Source organism: Panthera tigris, chromosome B1 (assembly GCF_018350195.1).
Source record: "Panthera tigris isolate Pti1 chromosome B1, P.tigris_Pti1_mat1.1, whole genome shotgun sequence".
NCBI lineage: Eukaryota > Metazoa > Chordata > Mammalia > Carnivora > Felidae > Panthera > Panthera tigris.
In genome coordinates, this window is record NC_056663.1 from 21,407,997 (window position 1) to 21,428,435 (window position 20,439).

The following is a 20,439-nucleotide window of genomic DNA, read 5'->3' on the forward strand; positions in this document are numbered from 1 at the left end:
GCAAAATGAAGTTCAATATTTGAAAACAGAAAAATATGATTGAAATTGATCTTTATCCTCAAAAAATTTTAAAGATTAGGATTATATTTTAAGGAGTTTTCAAACTCAAAGTATACATATAGGTTATCTGTATTTTAAATTATCTAAGATAGCTGAAATCCTTTACTAATCACCTAAATGTTTTCTCACTATATAAGTCATTTAGTTTGGATTTTCCTAATCAACCCAAAAAATCAATGTTTTTTAAGGATGTCAAAGGCGGTAAATTCTTCAGATGTATGAAACATGGGGCTGACAAAAGAACTGTCAGAAGCTTCACAAAATAGATTCCTTTAAGCATCACATTTTCCTTTTGTATTCCACATTTATGATACTTTAAATTGAAGATACTATATTTTGAAACTATTACTTTGGAAATTACACCATCTATAATTTTGTTTAAAATTCTTACATTATTTTTTGAATGGATAAGAAATTAATTCCAGAGGATTTTTTCCTGCAATTTCCAACAAGCGTATTCTTAAAATCACATAATTCTAGTCCTTATAAAGTTTACTGGCCTATGAAAACAGTCCTTTCCTTTAATGTAGCGATATCAATTTTCCTTTTTTTCCCCCTCTCTCCCCTTTGATTCTTTTCTCTTCCTTCTCTTCTCTCCTTCCTTCCTCACTTGGCCAATAACTCATACCTATCTTATAAAACTCAGGTATAAAAATTAAAATTCAAATGACCGTAACTCTCCCATATATTATCCTGGAAAATGTAAGAAAAATAAGAGGTCAAATAAGAACTACTATTTTCTGTATTAAAAAAAAAACACAGTCATAAATATCCATCTAAAAGTACATATCTGAAATATTACTTCTTGGTGAGAATTTTGTCGGCATTTTATAGAAAACAAAAGAAACAGCATATACTTCTCTACAAAGGAGTAAGTTGTGATCTGTGTTCCCTGACAAAATGTCTCATCTTACCCATCTTCCACACATTAACTTTTGGTAATCCTTTGATTCTTTATAGTTCTCTTCCCAATCTTTCACAAAGACAGCAATTTTATCCTTCATAATATTTGTTGGATCTTTATTTCCCTTCTCCCTAGACCAACTATTATTAACTACTAATGACTAGTTCAATGTTATAGAGACTACATCTCGTGATTTGTCTTTTCCCTCCCACATGCCTTCTTTTAATCCCTGTTTTTCTAAAGTGGTCTCTTTGCTATGGTGATTACTCAGGTCTTTCTTAAAAACTCCAACATGTAAGTATCTTCCACTTTAAATGATCTCAGATTGGTGAAATTCTTTAGTAAGACTATAGGTCTTATTTATATTTATTTAGCTTGGATTTTCCTAGGTAATCCCTAGCATATAACCTCCTTTAACTGGTTTGAAAGATCTCTACTGCTTCTTAGTTTGCTGACAACTCCCAGGATTTTCAGGAGTTGGAATAACTTAGAAGTTTCCTGTAATATATCCAACTTCTTTGAAGATCTGATCGCCAGGGAGAAAACACCACAGCCTGGAAGCCAGGTGTCCCATACTATCTTTTAAATATACCTTATTGAACAAGCAGATGATGGATGTTGAGGAATATGAGTGGTGCCAGCCTTTCAGAACTCCCTACTGATAGTAGGCAAGTATAATTTTCAGTAGTGCTCAAAAGGCACTATTACCTCCACCAGTGGCTTTAGGTGGAGGAGGCAGACTGCCATAAGGACAGGATTTAAAATCAGAAGATCTGAGTTTATGGATCTTTTGACCTTTAGCTTCCTTATCTATACAAGAGGCACAAACCTACCTATGACAATGAATGTGAGGATAAAATTAGGGTATGAATGTAAGTCAAGTATACAAGTGTTATTATTGGCAGTCATAAGCTGCTTTGGTGTAAAGCATTCAGACCATTGGGAAAAAAGAGATTTCTCATGTTAATTATAAACATTCTTTTGTGATTGTGTATCATCAAGTCTAATCCATCATTATCCATGGAACAGCTTAAGGAAGCAGGGGGAGAAAATATTTGAGAAGGCATGACTAAATGGAGCATCAAGTGGAAGCTCTATCCAATCAGAAGTCAGTATGAAGAACGGGGCGGGGGGGGCGGGTATCCATCTAGAAGCTAGAGGAAGGGAATGTGGGGGAGGTATAAAGTGGGTAAAAAGAGGGGCCATGGTGTTCTAGAAAAAGCTGCTTACTTCACAAATAAGTAGTGGTGTGGTGAGCACATAAGACGGTGAGCTCAAGTGTCAGATTTCTGGCTTCGGATCCTGAATTTTAACCGCTTAGTTAGGTGACCTTGGGAAGTTAACCTCTCTGAGGACATTATTACCCTCAGGAATAATAATAGTACCTACCTTGAAGTGTTGTGAGGCTCAGGTAACACATGTAAATCATTTAGCACTATAACTGGCATACTGTAAATGCCTAACAAATGTTGGCTATTGTTTATTTTTGCCAAATCAATATATTTCAAGAAGTTGAAAAAGGACTAGACGAGACAGAAAAGATGATAATGTTGACGCTTAATGCAAAAAAAGTTTTACATGGTGCACTCTTACTTCTTTTGTTAACTGAAACTGCCCATATATGTTATATAGACCTGAAAAAAAAAGCCTTCAAATGAGAACACCAAAAGTTAGTGAACTCCGATAACACCCTCATGAATTGTTTTCCTTTAGTGCTGTGATGTCCTCTACCTCAAGACCTGACACAGTGAAATGAGATGGCTTTGTTTTACACAGGTTTTAAAGAATGACCTCATTCTTCCAGCTTTTCTCATGCCCACTGAACAGAGCAGATCTTCGTTTACAGTCTTTCATCATCAAAATCTTATTAGACTTAGGTTGCACTTATCCAGATAATCCAGACCCACAGAGGCATAAGTAACAGTTTGACATTAGAGAAAAAAAATTAGAAAATGGAAATGGTGAAAACTTTTCTCCCCCCATTCAATGAAACAGAGCACTGTTGGGAGTCATTGAAAACTATACCAGTGCCCTTAGTATCCTGGCAGTGTTATGTAACTTAAATCACAGGGGAGTTGGGACAAAATAGAGACTTTATCCCTTTGATTCTTGTGCTCATTGTTAAAATAAAATGAATTCAGGTGTTTTCATAACAAAGCAAGAAAAAGCCACAAAAGAACCCTATGGCCATTTATGAAAGACCCTTATCTTTTGGGGCTTAAAAATTACTTTAAAAGATTTCATCAAAAATAAAATAAATTAATAAATTTGCATGGAATTAAAAATGTCAAATATTCCAAATTTTTAAAATATCTTTCAACATATTTTTATTGATTACAGTGGTATGATAATCGTATCAAACTCTATCCAAGGGTGGCGTATCAAACAGATTTCTAAGCTTTCTTTCAAACTAATGTGCATTCTGAAATACTGATACTATAAACAATTCGATGTACATTGGTATCAGTAGGAACCGATAAGGAATTACGATGAGCTGTAACTTAACTACAGTTAATTCTCAATTATCCTCTCTCATGTGGGACGGTAGTAACAGAGATAATCCCCAAATAATTATTTTACTTTAGAAGACAATATAAGTTTTGTTTTCTTCTTTCTTCTATCCGATTTACTTTCATGATGTTTGAATCAATTCATTAAATAATCTAGCATCTTATGAGTGAAGTGTAGGTTGATCATAGCCAATAGTGTGCTAGTACACCAGCTCTTTAGGAAAAAAACCCCCAACAACCCCGATTTGTAGTGTTGGCCAATTTCTATGGTATTAATTCCTCTATCATGGCCACTTTCAAGGACCAACAGGATGTCATGGAATGTTGAATTGGGAAGAGATGTGCAGAATTAGCTCTAGGAAGCCATAAAATCTAGCTCCAGCACACCTCTGACGAGTGAAAAACATCTTCAAAAGGTCTTATGCATACATATTAATCTTTGAGTATATGTAAGAGCTGACTGGTCTTCTGATATTAAACCTCCCCAGATCTGGATTAAATTCAACATCGAATTAGCAGATTGTGTCCACCTGTGGGAATTTCTTAGATTAAAGACAGGCTGGAGGCTGAGAGGTGGACAGTCTCCGATGGAAAGAGAGCAGGGACACGACTGTTAGTTTGAAGCTAGGTCCCAGTTGGGCTGTAGGGACTCCAGGGCTCATGTCCCCAGTTGCTCTTATTTCAGGCATTTACTACCACATGCCTGCACAAATGATTACAGAAGTAAGTACTTCTAACATACCTGTAAATGGAACATCAATTACCACTTTATGCCTTAAAAATGGTTCAAATTAAAAGGTAATTTTAAAGGGTTAATTACTGGTTATAATTACATCATATTTACATATCAGAGGTAAATTGGAGAAAGGGAAAAATGCTTTATTTATGTTTTTGTATTTTAAAATTGAGCACAATTGACAAAACTAACATTGCCAAGTGTTTGCCTAGCCTAGGGGTGCCAACAGAGACACTGTATATGGGTAACAGAAGTGACACCTGGATTCCTGTTCACGTCTTCAGATTTTTAGGTGTACTTTTTAAGTCAAAGTTTAGGGCTGCCTGGGTGGCTCAGTCGGTTGGGCGTCCGACTTTGGCTCAGGTCATGATCTCGCAGTCCTTGAGTTCAAGCCCCATGTTGGGCTCTGTGCTGACAACTCAGAGTGTGGAACCTGCTTCAGATTCTGTGTCTCCCTCCCTCTCTGTCCCTCCCCAACTCACACTCTGTCTCACTCTCTCTGTTTAATAAATAAACATTAAAAAAATGTAAAAAAAAAAGTCAAAGTTAGAAAAAGAAATGAGAAGCTAACTTTAAAGAGAAAAATAATGAAAAATGTATCTCAGTATTTACTGAAAAGTTCTTTGTGGTAAGACTGACAGCCATTTCTAATAAAGTTCTTAAAAATTAATAGAAAATATAAAATAGTGTTTAATGTAAAAGACATAGCCCATCTTTAAAAATGACAAATCGCTAACAAAACAAAACAAATGAAAAATCCCTAATAACAGCAGCATAATGAGTCGGTGGTGGGTGCACCCCACCTGAGTGCAGCAATAAGGTACATGTCTCTAGAGAATTCAAGAACAATAATGAATAATCGTCAGTCCGTTTTTTAATTTTCCATGCACTGGCAATCCTGAACAGTGTCAAGTTAAAATATCCCTCCCTTCCTTGACTGACTTCTCCTAGCATACCTCCTCTATCCCCCTTTGTAAGCTACACGCTAATATTAGGAAATTTAATATTGAAATCTACCATACGCTAAAGCATTAGCTATCTTTTACCAAGTTAAAAGTTTCAGCCTTCATGTAACATTGCAAATTATAAGGTTAAAAGATTCAGTGAAACAATAAAATAGTACTTTCAAATTTCCTGAAAGTGAGCCTTAAGTTAAAAATAGCAGTATTTCTTTTTAATTAAGTTGGAAAGTCACAAGTTGATTTAATATAGACCACTATAGGTGGCTTTGCAGCCACTGCCAGCACAGAAGACATATTCGAACATACCGTTCGGACACGGGAATTATTGCTTTACTGGACAAAAGGGAAAATATAAAATTATTGCTGGTTTCATCATTGTAACTCTGAAATGAAATGAAGACCAGATTTACAAAACGGCAAATAGTACAACGTCCTGCTTGAGGTTTAATTGTACCTCTGCGAGGTCTGAAAAGAGTGCTTGGCTTGTATTACGTCTCAGTGTATCCCAATAGCTTCTGGAGACCAGTTCCTCAGCATCTGTCTTAAGTACCTGTAGAAGTTTTAAGAAGTACATCTGAAATCTAAAGAACAGTCACAAAGAATGATAATTTATACACTTTAAGTCTCTTCTAGCCAACCTTGAAAAGAAAACACATTAACTTACCTGTTTTGTTTTCTGCTGCGCACAACAGTATTATATTACATTGCTGGTAAACCCGGGGTATTTTTTCAAAGGTGTAATGGTATATAACCACTATTTCCACGTACAATGTGGCTTTGTCAAAAAGAATCGCATTCCTCGGCCCTCCCCCATGCTGCCTACCGAAACATGCGTAACTTCTAAGAAAGTGTGAAATAAGCATTTTATTCACACCTTATGTGAATTCATTTGGAGAATATTTTGGTAATTTTGTAGCGATCTATAAAAATGATACTTAATTTAAAAATCAGTTATTGTTGGCTAGTGTACATTGTGTCAGTGCATCAAAGAGTCAAATGACCACATTCATATTTAGAGGAACAAAGCTGAAACTAATCTAAAACATATACAGAATAAATATGCCAGTTTACGTTAAACCACCTGAAGTTACTCAGGGATTTGGTAGCTGTGTCTATTGTGAATAGATGAGGGACTTCCTAATCTTCTATCTCAGTACTGGCTAGACTGAAGAAGGCGATGGATACCAACGGTAAGAAATGCAGTCTAATCTTCATATGAAAATGCAGAACTACAAGCTTAACTTGGGTCTCTGTAAACAAACATAATTACACGCAGTTTCTGGCACGGTTTATCAGGGAAGATTTCACAGGTGCTCAGGCTTGGTATTCTGGTTATTGTGAGAAGAAAATGCTGCTTGGTGTACTTACGAGCGGCTGATGATTTTTATTTTTGTGTGTGTTAATTTTTAAGTCTGGTGCCATTAATAAAATCATAATGCATTTGGGAATTATTTCAACACACTAAACTCTACTTCATTATTATTAATTGGAAAAAAACACTGCTTACTGCTCATATTTTAATAGAATCTTAGATGTTAATAATAATGTATAATTTAGCAGAAATCACTTATATAAACATAGAGGTACTTATTACCATCCGTGTAAATGCAGCAATATACCAGAGGATCTGCTCATCACCCCCTCTAGTAACAAAATAAAATGTAACTAAGCAATTATAAGCCAAGTGAGTAAAATCAGCTGAATTTAGAACAAAGTCCGTGTCTTTATATAAGTATGGTAGAACCTCAGTAAATGTTAGCTAGATTAGGTACTCTGCAAAGATTATCTTAATATTTTCAACATGGATACACTTTTTTATTGTAACTGAGAAGGTTATGGTAAAGAAAGGGATTGTTAAACCTATCAAACTAGAAAATAAGGCTTACTACCCTGTTATTTGGAGGGTAACAGGAATGATTCACTTTGTGAAGCCATGCCTCTCTCCTTCCAACACTGGTCACCATCGCCACTCACGCACATGCACACACACAGGCACACACACCAACACTGATGACATCAGAAGGACGTTCATAACATATTAAGGGATACAATTAGTTTGATAGACTATACTGATGTGGATCTCTACATTTTCTGAGCATAGAAAAGACGTAAATGTATTCAAACATACTGATGATCTCTGAATGATGAGATTGGGATATGTTTTATTTTCCTCTTTTTGCTACCCATATTTTAAAATATTTTAAGAATGTATATTTATCTATCAGGATAATATATTTTTCAATAAAAATATCTTACTTAGAACATAACAGCTTAATGGTCCCTCCTGTAGAAAGCTTTCACACTCAACATTTAGCTCCAAAGATTAAATTATGATAGAATATATAACTGAATTGCTGTAACTGCCAATATATGTTGTTTTATCCATAGGCTTTTAGATTATAGAGTTTCTGGGGAAAGGGACAATATTCTTACAGCAATTATTGTCATTCCTCATATTAATATGTCATTCCTTGTACTGAGGGGGTAAAAGCTAATACATCAGTGATTTTCTTGGCACAGTCATAGGTGTGTATGTTCAGGAGACAGGATTTAATTTTTGATAATGACTCAGGGATTAATTTGGGGGATGAAATCGAGGGTAGATTTTCAGAACATGCAAAACTAGTAGAAAACTTTAATATCAGAAAAATATAACACAATATTTAAAACAAGTTTAAAGTAGCAATGAAAATCAGCCTAGATTTTAATAGCAAGAAAGGCAAAGCAAATACAAAACCAGAATATATGCAATGCAGACTAAGAAAATACTGAGAGGGGAAATGCCCAAATATAACTCACTAAGCATTGTGATGGTTCTTAAATAGATATCATGATGCTCTGATATGTAAATGTGGGAAAATTTGCAAAGACTTCTTGAAGTCTTCTCAGTGTCTCATTACTATATGAGCTTTAGGCCTCCTTACTAGAATGTTGTTAGGTGTAGAAATTATTAAAAGAGGTAACAGAAGACATAGTTCAGAAGAACTTCAAAAATGAATGGCAAAGGCAAAATGATATCCCACATGTACTATACTTTTTAAGACTGATTTTTTTTTTTTTTTTCTTGCTTAATTTAGAGCCTGTTATTAGAACTTCCTTAAACTTTGAAGTTTGGTCAAGAATTTCCTCTGTCTTTTTGGATGAGCCAAAGTAGCATCCTACTGAAGGCATTCCATGACATTAATGATACAAAGGATAGAAGGAAGGAAGGAGCAAAGGCCTGAAAATTCCTATGTTGAAATACTAACTCCCAAGGTGATAGTATTAGGAGGAAGTGGGGCCTCTGGGAGGTGATTAGGTCACTAGGACAGAGCCTTCATGAATGGGATTAGTGCTCTTATAAAAGAGGTCTGAGAGAGTTCATTAGCCTCCTTCCACCACTTGAGGATCCAGTGAGAAAGTGCTATGTATGAACCATGAAGTAGGCCCTCATCAGCTACCACACTGAATCTGTCAGCAACATCATCTTAAACTTCCCAGCTTCCAGAATTGTGAGAAATGTTTGTTCTTTATAAGCCACTCGGTTTAAGGTATTTTGTTATAGCAACACGAATTGGCTAAGACAGAAGGAAAAAAAGGAAGGATGGAAGGAAGGGCGGAAGGAAATAAATAAATAAAAGAAGGGAAAAGGAAAGACAGAAGGAAGAGAAAACAATTTAGTAAAAAAGACGACTGATTTCAAGAAGGGAACATACCATTGTGGTAAGCAGAATAATGGCTCCCTAAAGTTGTCCACATGCAGATAGGCAAATACCTATATACAGTTAGGATCTGAGAAAGGTTATACTTAGAGATTAGGCAAACTGGAAAAACAAAGACAAAGCAGCAGCCCATGGAATCAGACAGTAAATTGTCTTTACTGTTAGTGATACTCAAAAACATACATAGAAAAATAAAAGCAAACAAATAAAAAATAATCTGGGCCACTATGACAACTATGGCCTGAAAAACTATTATCCAAGAATTATAATTTAAAGTTACATAGGACTGGGGCACCCGGGTGGCTCAGTCAGTTAAGCGGCTGACTCTTGATGTCAGGTCAGGTCATGATCTCACGGTTTAGGAATTCGAGCCCCGCATAGGGCTCTACACTGACAGTGTGCAACCTGCTTGGGATTCTCTCTCCCTCTCTCTCTGCCCTCCTGTGCTCTCTCACTCTCTCTCTCTCTCAAAAATAAATAAACTTAAAAAAATAAAGTTACATAGGACTGCAGTTCTCTCCAGTGTATCACAGAATAACCCACAGCCGCACCCACACACATACAAATACACACACACGCCCTCCTGGAAAAAACACACACCTAACCCAGTCCTTAAAGAATCTCCACAGACACATTCCAACAAATCTGTACTCAAAATACAAAATTACTAAACACAAAAGAACATAAACCACCGTGAGTGAGACCCAGCAGAAACAACAAACCATAGAACAAAACCTGCAGACTTCAGATATTGAAATTATTAGGTATGGAATACAAAATAAGTTTAGTAAGTTTAAAGAATATAAAGCTGTATTTGAAAGGACTTTCCAGTAAGAACAGACTACTGAAAATGAATTGGCTGATCAGAAAAAAGAACCAAATAAAACCTCTGGACATTAAAGATGGAACCACTGAAACTTATATTATACATACCTAAGGAGAAAATTAGTGAACTGGAATATAATGTGAATAAGTTATACAGAACGCAACATGAAAAGAAAAAAAATATGACAAATTATTAAGGAGTAGTTAAGAGACATAGAAGAGAACATTAGTATCTATAAAAGTTCCAGAAACCAGTAATAGAGAAAATGGGAAAGAGACCATATCCAGAGAGATACTGGCGGTGAGTATTCAAGAATTGATGAAAAAATACAATCCCTGTATTTGAGAAGCCCAATACATTTCATGCTAAATAAAGGCAAAAAGGTATACTGTAGTCAAATCGTAGAATACAAAAGGCAAACAGAATTTTAAAAGTAGCTAGAAAGGAAAACAAGATTAACTACAAACTAATAATTAGACTCGGAACTGACCTTTCAATTTCAATAAAAGAAGCCAGGAAACTGGAATGATACCGTAATTTGCTGAGAATAAATGTCAACCTATACAACAGATCTAGTAAGGTTATTTTCCAAATAAGGGCACAGATATACGTGTGTGTGTGTGTGTGTGTGTGTAGATGGTTAAAAGGTATAAACTTCTAGTTATAAGGATAAATAAGTCCTGGGGATGTAAGGTACAACATGGTGACTATAGTTAATAACACTGTACTGTATAATGGAAGTTGCTAAGAGAGTAGTTCTCAGTACAAGGAAAACAATTTGTAACAATCTGAAGTGACAGAGGTCAACTAAACTTATTGTGGTAATCACTTTGCAATGTATACATATATCCAATTATGTCATACACATTAAACTGATACAGTGTTATATGTCAATTATATCTCAACAAAATTAGGAAAAAATAAGGGCAAAATAAAAACATTTCCAGGGAGACCCTCACTTGAAGATAATCTTTCTGAGATTAAGACTGTGAGATTTAGGAGGGGATGAGATTAAAAAGGGGATTAATAAATGGCAGATATATAAGTAACTCTAAGCTAACACTGACAGTATATATTTCAGAAGCCTAATTTGAAGGATTTAAAAAAATGACAAAAAACCAAACTTTGTACAAGTTCAAGTGTCCAGGCCAGGAGGGGAATGGGAGATATCAAAGCACTTTAAAACTATTTTTTAGGGAAGAGGTGAAGATATGGCATATCTAAGACTTCATTACCATAAGTATACTTATGGATATTTATGGAAATATAGTGAATGTCTTCTCAACTAATATAGGAAAATAAAGAGGAAAAATAGTGAAAATAGAGGAAATATAGTGAATGTCTTTTAAACTAATATAGAGGAAAATAAAGAGGAAAAATTAACCTTAGTTAATTCAAAAGAAAGGTAAGAAAGGAGAAGAGTATATGGAATGGCTAAAATAAATCTAAATAAATTAATAATCCCAGTAATGTAAATTGACTGAAATTTTCAAAAGCACAAATTATCACCCCACATAAAAAAGAACCAATAAAATACATAAAATATATGCTTTTAAAAAAGACATATCAGGGGCACCTGGGTGGGTCAGTCAGTTAAGCATCTGACTCTTGACTTGGGCTCAGACAATGACCTTACGGTTTCTGAGTTTGAGGCCCACATTGGGCTCCATGCTTACAGCGCACAGCCTGCATGGGATGCTCTCTCTCTCTGTCTCTCTCTCTCTGCCCCTCCCTCCCTCCCTCTCTCTCTCTCAAAAATAAATAAACTTAAAATAAAAAAGACACATCAAAATGTAAGGAGAGAGACTGAAAAAGATGTACGAGGCTTCCATTAATGACAGCCAACCTTCTCATTAATAACTGAAAAAGCTGGACAAAACACAAAGTAGATACGTCCTCTTACAAGCATCGTAGAGACATTATTTGTCTCCGCTGCTGTGTAGACTGATGGTGCCAAAGCAATGGTGGGGAGACCTGCTTGCTCGCTGCCTTAGTACAAGAGCAGCACTGGCACCAAAGACCAAAGTCATGACATTCTTCGGTTCCATATACTCACATGAAAAAAACTTCACTTACGAATGTATTTGCTGTGAATGTATCTGCTGCACTTGCATATTAATAGTTATAAAATACAATTTTTTAAATTCACCTGTGAGCACACGTCTCTTTAATATTCACTGGGATGAAACTAGGAGCATAAAACACTTCTGTGTTCTCCAGCACAGCGGTTGTCTTGAGAAAAAGCATGTGTGCAAGGGTTTGTGTTGCAAGGTGAACTGGTCACTTTTTTTAGGAACTGTCATTTTTGCTTGAAAGAACAGTGGGTAGAAAAACTACAGTTAATCAGACCTTGGTATCTGGCAGACATTTTTTTGAACCAAGCACGCCTGTCACTTCAAGGGAAACGAATGATAGCATTTGTTGCCAAAACAATGCGACTGCAGCAGACTGAACGCAGAAGCAGCCACGAGAAACCAGCTGTCTTCTATTAGACCAGACACTACACAGGTTTGCGAAGAATGTGAAATACCACTCTCCTCACTACGTTTTTAAAGTTACTTTAAAAAAATGTTTATGTTTATTATTTTTAAATGGATTAATAAATACTTTTAAACTTCTCGGTGTTAATTTCTAATAGGGCAAGTATGGATACAACCAACATAAACCAAAGCTCTTTCGGGTCCTCTATGATTTTCAACAACGTAAAGGGATCCCGAGAACAAAAATGTTCGAGGAGTGCTGCTTACAGCAACAAAAGGGAGTGAACTAGGACTGGATGCAACAGTGTAGATGACACCAACAATGTGTCGTGTCAAAGAAGCAGAAACAGAAAATCTCCTGTAATATGATCCCATTCATACGAGGCACAAAAATGGGTAAAACTAAACCACGTTGTTGAGGGTGCATTAACTAGGTGGTAAACCCACACGGCAAAGCAGTGATTTACATAAAAGTCATGATTGTGGTTATCTTACGGAGGAAGGGGAGGGATTGTGACAGGAAAGACCTATGAAGGGGTGTTTGGGGGCACGGCAATGTTTTATTTACTGATCTGTGGGTTATATTTTTATTATTATTATTTATTTTATATTTACATTTTATTTGCCATAAGTTTCTGAACTAAAAAATATATTGTATTTTTTAAATTATTTTTTTAAGTTTGTTTTTATTTATTTTGAGGGAGAGTTAGAGCAAGTGGGGGAGGGGCAGAGAGAGAGGGAGACAGAATCACACGCAGGTTCCTTGCTGTCAGCACAGAGCCCGCTGCGGGGCTTGAACCCACAAACCGTGACATCATGACCTGAGCCGAAATCAGGAGCCAGATGCTTAAATGACTGAGGCATCCCTGAACTAAAAAATATATTTTAAAACTAAGGGAAAGCTTCATCATTACTACAGGAAAAAACAGAAAACAAAACAAAATATGGGGCGCCAGGGTGGCTCAGTCAGTTAAGCGTCTGACTTTGACTCAGGTCATGATCTCACAGTTTGTGAATTCGAACCCTACGTTGGGCTCTGTGCTGACAGCTGAGTCTGGAGCCTGCTTCAGATTCAGATTTTGTTTCTCCCTCTCTCTCTCTCTCTCTCTCTCTCTGCCCCTCCCCAGCTTGTGCTCTCTTTCTCTCTCAAAAATACAAATAAATAAGCTCAAAAAAATAGAAAATAATGCAAAATATTAATAAGACTAGAGGTGATATATTTATTTTGACAACCATATTGATTTTTAGGCAAAAAAAGCCACCATTTCTAGAGATCTGGGGATAGTATATAAAGAGACAATTCAATTAACTAAAAAGATGTAAGAAATCTATATTCTTGTGAGAGGCAGTAACAATGCTTCAAAATATATAAAATTTAAAAATAATAGAACTACAAGCAGAAATTAAGTCTATCGCTGTAATGTATAATTTAAAATAATAATTGACAGAGCAAGCTGACAAAAACATTAATAATGATAGAGGTTTAAAACACATATTAACATGTTTGATCTTACATGGAATACAACCCTGCACCCCATATTGGAGAATACAGAGACATTGTTTTAGTCATGTCAAAAACTGTATAAAAACTGGTGCATTTTCTGACTACAATGGAATCAGAGTAATTAAAACAATCTTTAAAAAAGTTTTTAAAAATCAAATAGGGTATTTCAAAGTAAATTATACTTGATTTTGCACTATTTATTCTTTCTCGTTTTTTACATTTATGTTCATTGCTGTGGCCAGATAATCAAGAGCTGAATATATGAGAAACGCGGAAAGAATCACAGATGTTTGCAACAGAAAAGGCAACAAGGTAACCATCTTCTTGGATACAAAGGGGTATGCTCAACCTTATAGGATGGCAAGAAATAATCTGACATAACACGGGCAGAATCTACTGTGAGGGTGACTGAATTTTGTAAGAGGCTCTTACAGAGGCCACAGAATCTCTCTATAGGCAAAGTTAGGAGGGTCCCTGCACCTTTCCTGAAGCAACTTCTTCCTGAGGTAGGATCTCCAGCGGTATTCAGCTCCATGAACTATACTCACACTGTGCACTTTAGCATTCCAGCTGATGTGCAATTTTGGAAACTAGCACATAACTGCCAGTAAATTTATAACATCGTACTAATACATTTGTGCACTACATGCATTAATGATGTTTGATATAAATTTTCAGGCCAACTGACCTTTTTTTCTAATTGTAAACACATTTTCCTTGTTTGCTTGCATTGTTTCGAAAATAATCATACCTTTCTGAGCAAAAACTGCTCTATCAGAGGGGAAAAAAAGTCAGTTTATATAACCAACTAAGACCTAAGGGAGTTAAAAAGTTATGTAATCCATTTAATAAGACTGGATAAAAATGACACCAAGTTACACCACTTTAAAATATGTATTTTATATTATTAGATGGAAAAAATATTTTCAGTTAAAATATGTGATAAAAAAATTTAAAATATTACAATAAGATGAAAATCATATATTTGCTTTCTTATTAAATACACAAGCATAATAAAAATGAAATAGACAATTTAAATCTACTTCTCAATATTATTCAACTAATGTCTGAGTGATTGCAATTTGTATGTGTAGTTTAAACTAGAGCTATGTTAGTATCTATTTCCTTTTGACAAGAGTACTCTGAAAATCATCTATATGAAAATCATTTGAGTTTAAAGGAAAAATATAAAATGCCACAGTTGGAAAAATGGCTCATTCAATGACACATGAGATTAGAAAAATAAGTAATAAAGTCACAAGTATTAACATTTATTAAGTTTCACAGTACATATAATCTGTGAGATTTTCCTCTCTCTTTACCTGTCTGCACCCCCCCCCACCCCCGCTCTCTCACTCGTTCTCTTTAAATAAATAAACTTAAAAAAAAATGGAGGCGCCTAGGTGGCTCAGTTGTTTAAGTGTCTGGTTCTTGGTTTTGGCTCACGTCATGTTCTCACAGTTCATGAGTTCTAGCCCCACATAGGGCTCTGCGCTGACAGTGTGGAGCCTGCTTGGGATTCTCTCTCTCTCGGCCCTTCTCCGCTCTCTCACTCACTCTCTTTCAAAATAAATAAACAAACTTAAAAAAAATAATCTGTGAGATTTTCATTTTATATATTCTTACAAAGCTTTGAAATGATTAACAGAGGAACATTAAAATTTTCAAGAAAATGGAAAACTGTATTTAATGGAAAAAGTAGTGAACTTTGTAGTAAAAATTTAAAACACTTGTAAGGTGTCAAAACAAGTAGTCAGAAGGGTCCCATGGACTTGGGTTGTTCTCCAACCCATTCTAGGTCCATTCCTTGTGACTGAAGCAAGATACCGTGGGTTTATTTTATGTTGAATCATCCTCCAGTGTATGTTCAAAGCTAGAACAGAGTTAATTTTTATAGTTTGGAATTCTGGCTAAGTCTCCGACACAGGAGACCGCACGCCTGCTTTGCACACTGTAACTCTAACACTTTCAGCAGGAGACGGAGTCAGTAACCCTGAACTCAGGGGCTTCTCTCAGGGGGACTTTGTTTACTGAAGGATCCTTCTAAATGACTTAAGGATCCTTGGGGAAACTAAATGAACTGTGCATGTTTACATTCAAAAGGGGCCATGGCCTATATGCTCCGTTGTTAGTAGCTGGGCTAACCAACAAGCTCTGAGTTTCCAGGAGGAAGGAAAGGAGAAGAAAACTGAGCATAAGCATATCTGGAAGATCCGTTGCAGAACTGTCAACTTTTTCAAGAAAAGAAGAGTCTGAAAGTGGTAATCCTCTTCGAGAAATAACATGATATATTAAACATGTCAAGTATCATACCAGACTTTTGTACAGACCACAGGCCGTAGGCAGGCATTCAAGATTTTAGAAAAATTTTACAGAAATACTGATGACCAAGAAAAGTCTATCTATTAATATTCCTCTTTATCAGAACTGAGAAAGACTATTATCAGATGGATAGATCTAGTACTTAAAATACCTGTGTTCTGCAGGAGCATAGCCTGAGAATCTGCTCCATAATTTGTATTTAACTCTTCAAATACTGCTGAAAAATATAAAATTTTGATTATTCTATCAGAGCTTTTGGTAGTTGTTCACTCACCTTTCCCTTATTTTAATCTAAAGTTAAAGATATACACCTGCTTTGTAAATTTTAGTCTTCTTATAAATCTAGGAAGGAAATAAAAAAAATCGGCTTGGCCGCACCTTATTATATTCAATAAATTCCTCAACATTTTCAATAGTAGATATAGCTGGATACAAAGAAATAACATCATCAAGTACAACAGGTGAGGGATATTTACATAAAGAACATTTAAAGTATTGTACATACACTATTAGTAGGAGAATGGTATCCATAAAGTTGAAGACGCTGACATAGAGCACAAAGGGCCAAATGAAGTGTCACATTTCAGAATGAACCCAAGTATAGCAAAAGAAAAAAAGAAAAAGACGACAAAATAATCAATTAGGAAGGGCAAATCATTATGCTACATTCTATATAGAGCACACACACAATACAAGTGGGATAAATGTTAAAGATGAGTAGCAAAGTTTTTCAAATTTCATACAATTAAATATTAAGTGAATCTGTGCTCATTTCAACCATCTTCGTTTTAACTTTCTGACAGAACTATGGCTTTGAGTAAAACACTCCTCTGACGTACACGGTTTTACTGACATGCTTCAGCAATTCCATATGGATTAGGGGAAAACTCTAGATGTGGCAGCATGGCAGTGGATATGGTATGAGACACCTGCAGTGGAATCGTGTTCTGCTCCTTTTAGCGCCATGACCTGAGGCAAGTCAATGAAGCTCTCTAAGATGGCTTCCTCCTCTGGAAAACAGTATGACACTTACCTGCAGAAATGTAATGAGGACTAAATGGGAGCAACACTTACAATGGACATAGCACAGAGTGTCTCAAGATACGTTGTTTCCCTCTTGACCCCCGCAGCACAGTTTTATTTCATGAGGATTTAGTATATTTCATATACGGTTAAGCGGAGACATGTTTTAGCTCATTTGATCCCCATAACAATCACATGTGGCCATTACTCCTATTATCCCCATGGCACAAATGAAGAAACTGAGGCACACAGAGGCTAAGGACCTGTTCAAGGTCAGGCAGATAATGAATGGCAGAGCTGATACTCAAACTCTGAAAATCTGGCTCCTGAGCCTGTGCTCTACTGTCTCTCTAATGTAATCAATGTATTTTCACTATAAGCTAAATTTCAATTGCTTAAAGATTCAAAAATCTTACCAGTTCAGATTTGCATTATTTAAAATGTGGCATCTATTAACAATAGATTACCATAGAGAGCTGTATTGTCTTAGAGTGCTGTTTATTTAGTTCAGAGGCTGTCTAAAGATTATTTCTGAATTGCTTTAAGAAATAGTTCTGATGGCTAAATTATACAAATAAATTTCAAGAGCACTAATTAAACTCTGCAAGGTAAGTACCTATGAAGTATCTGTGGAGATCAATGGCTTTAGTGTTTCCTTATATATAAACAAGCTATACAGTATATTACTTATAAGTCACTTTTATCTGTTCTTTAAAACAAGTCTCCTCCATGTATTTCCTAGAGGAAGCTTCACTGACCTATATGCATATAAAATTATACAATTTAGGGTATGTTGATATAACTTAAGTTTCAAATTCGGATAGACTTTCCCTAATTAATAAAAGTTAATAAGGTTTTACTATATCACTATTATGAACTATTTTCATTAAACCAGCATTAAATTTACTATTCCTGGGCTGCAATAAAGCTCAGAGCCAAGCTTTGTGCTGACAATGTAGCTTTTCCCAGTGTGGCTTGTCTGCTGTCATTGCTCCCTTTTCTCTCTCCCTTGGTTACTTGACTTACGTATTTTAGTAAATGTTAATGATTAGAACAGCACTGTGTTTTCCTTGCAAGATTCACAAGCCCTTTCTGAAAGCAGTATAGATAAATAAATAAACAAAACTGTTAAATTTTTGAAACTAATGTAAACATTGTGTTTCAACTATACTGAAAAAAAAAAGCCAGTTAAATTTCTGTCCATTGAAATATGATCTATTCTGTTCCCGAGGTATAGCAAAAGGTTAATCAACGTAATTCAGCCTCCTAAATGATATTTTATTAACAATTTGCTTATGCAGTTAAATATAGCTAATCTATCAAAATTAAAATAACTTCTTACACTTTCCATATATTATCTACAGGAAACAAAATTTACGAAGGTATTTAGTTCTCTCATGTTATTGCTAATACTCTAAAAAAATGGCATTATAGAGCTAATTCACGTGGGATTTATGAATTATAATTTGAAAATCACGAGACCTGAATTAGAGAACTCGTAATGCCCCTTTTAATACCTGACTAACATTATAACCAGCTCTTTGATTTTGTGTCTTCCATAAGCTTTGTCAATTAGAATACTGAGGGTGACTCAACAAAAACTGATAATTATATCACAGTCAAATAGCTTATGAAATAATAAGTATTCCATAATCCTGATAATCTGCTTTTATTAATTTAAATATAAACACACAATCTATTGGGATTAAATATGGCACCATCTGCTACAGATAATACATGTTTTTTAAAAAAACGTGATATATATTCTTACAACAATGAGAATAATAAAAAATGTTGCAGCTCTCTAGGTAGACCAACTAAGCTGCTGCACAGGGCCACTAATTTAAAATGAAACAATCATCACTTACATCTCAACAAAACTGTGTTTCTGCTATCTAAGGACCAGACGAAGAAATAGGCTATAATGGTTAAAGTACAGATCTGGAGCTGCCCAACCATGGACTCAAATCTTAGCTTGCCATAATTACAGATAATAAGATAACTAATTTAACTGGTGGGCCGACAAGCATCCAGCACAGTCCCTGAGAGTAAGATCTCAGCACCTGTTTGTTATTTGTATTATGTGAGCCTGGGATACTGTCGGGCGGAAATACTTGGGACAAACAGAAAGAAGACTGGTAGGGAAATGGAGGCAAAGGCTGCTTAACTCTACCTTCAGAGTAAGTTGAAAACATTACTCACCCCAGAAGAATCTCTTATTTCTAAGAACTCAAAAAAATATATTATTTCCTTGGTTTTGCTTCAACATCCATATTGTTACAGTGCCACTAAAGCCACTCACATGTAGAATTAAATCTTTGCAATTCACCTTTAAATTTTTTCATGCATAATGATCTGTATTCATCTATTATATGATATACCCTTCAAATCTCATGGAAAACAACAATATGGATGAAAATGAAAAAATGCATGTGATTATGGACACAGATGTTTAATATCAATATTTAAGATAATATTGATACAGATGCATAGAAATCTGAAGCAGTTTTCCTACGTAAGAACTTTAGGAAGCTTTCCTGCAAGGGATAGCTGTAAAGTTACCAACTGTAGTTCTTGTGTCTCAGCATGAATAAAACGACTCTCAGCTAGAAGGCCCACCTGAAACTACCATAAATTATTCTTACCAGCATTGCACGCTTTTCTTCATCTCCTTTAGTTTCTCTCTTTTCATTTTTTTTCCTGAATATCTCTTGAAGCTGACAAAGAAAGTGATCAAGAATCAAATATCCAGTGAGTTTCCGGGGCCCCACTTACCACCCTGTGCTAGGTATATTCTAAAAACATCTACCGAGAACATTCATACTGCTACAGATATATTTTCTGGTACCAATTTTTTTTTTTTTCCTGAGAAAAAGAAAACACACCCTTGGCTACTGGCAACCTATGGTTAAGTTAAATGTACAAGATTATAGCTTTACTTTATCTCTAAGACATACAGACAGGGAGTCTGTGACCCACAAATAAAAAAGCCTACTGGGGTATAAAGAAAACTGGAACAGAATTCAGGACTGTGGGTTGGAGCCCATCTTCTGTCACTAACTTCATGATGGTGAACAGGTCACTCATCCCTCACGAGGCCCCAGTTTGCTCATGTGGAATGAGATGGCCTCGGAAGTCCTTTTCAGGTAACCGAATGCTGGCGGGAGCAAGGGCTCTGCCTATAACCCCTTGAGTAAGTTAGTCTAATCATTCACGGAATGTTTTCCACATCCAGAACAAGGAGGTAACTCCTTCCCTTACAGGAATATTTTTTTTCTCCAGCTTTATTGAGGTGTAATCGCCAGGTCTTGTAAGAATGTTGTGCAGAGTAAATATTACACATAGTTACTCAGCACATTGCCTGTCACAGAGTAACTTCTCAAGAGATGTCATTTATTATTATTAATGCTG

At 35.6% G+C, this 20,439-nt stretch overlaps 1 protein-coding gene across 3 annotated transcripts in view; it reads right to left on the reverse strand.

Moving 5' to 3' along the window:
• Positions 1–20,439, reverse strand: part of MICU3 (mitochondrial calcium uptake family member 3) — a 107,381-nt gene that overhangs the window by 16,271 nt on the left and 70,671 nt on the right. For 2 of the 3 annotated variants that reach the window (XM_042983052.1, XM_042983054.1), the window contains exons 7-9: positions 19,674–19,745; positions 16,511–16,549; positions 5,627–5,722 (exon numbers count right to left, since the gene is read on the reverse strand). In XM_042983052.1, coding sequence (XP_042838986.1) covers positions 5,627–5,722; positions 16,511–16,549; positions 19,674–19,745 — 207 coding nt within the window. The remainder of the gene's footprint in view (positions 1–5,626; positions 5,723–16,510; positions 16,550–19,673; positions 19,746–20,439) is intronic. The other variant, XM_042983053.1, reaches the window with a different exon arrangement.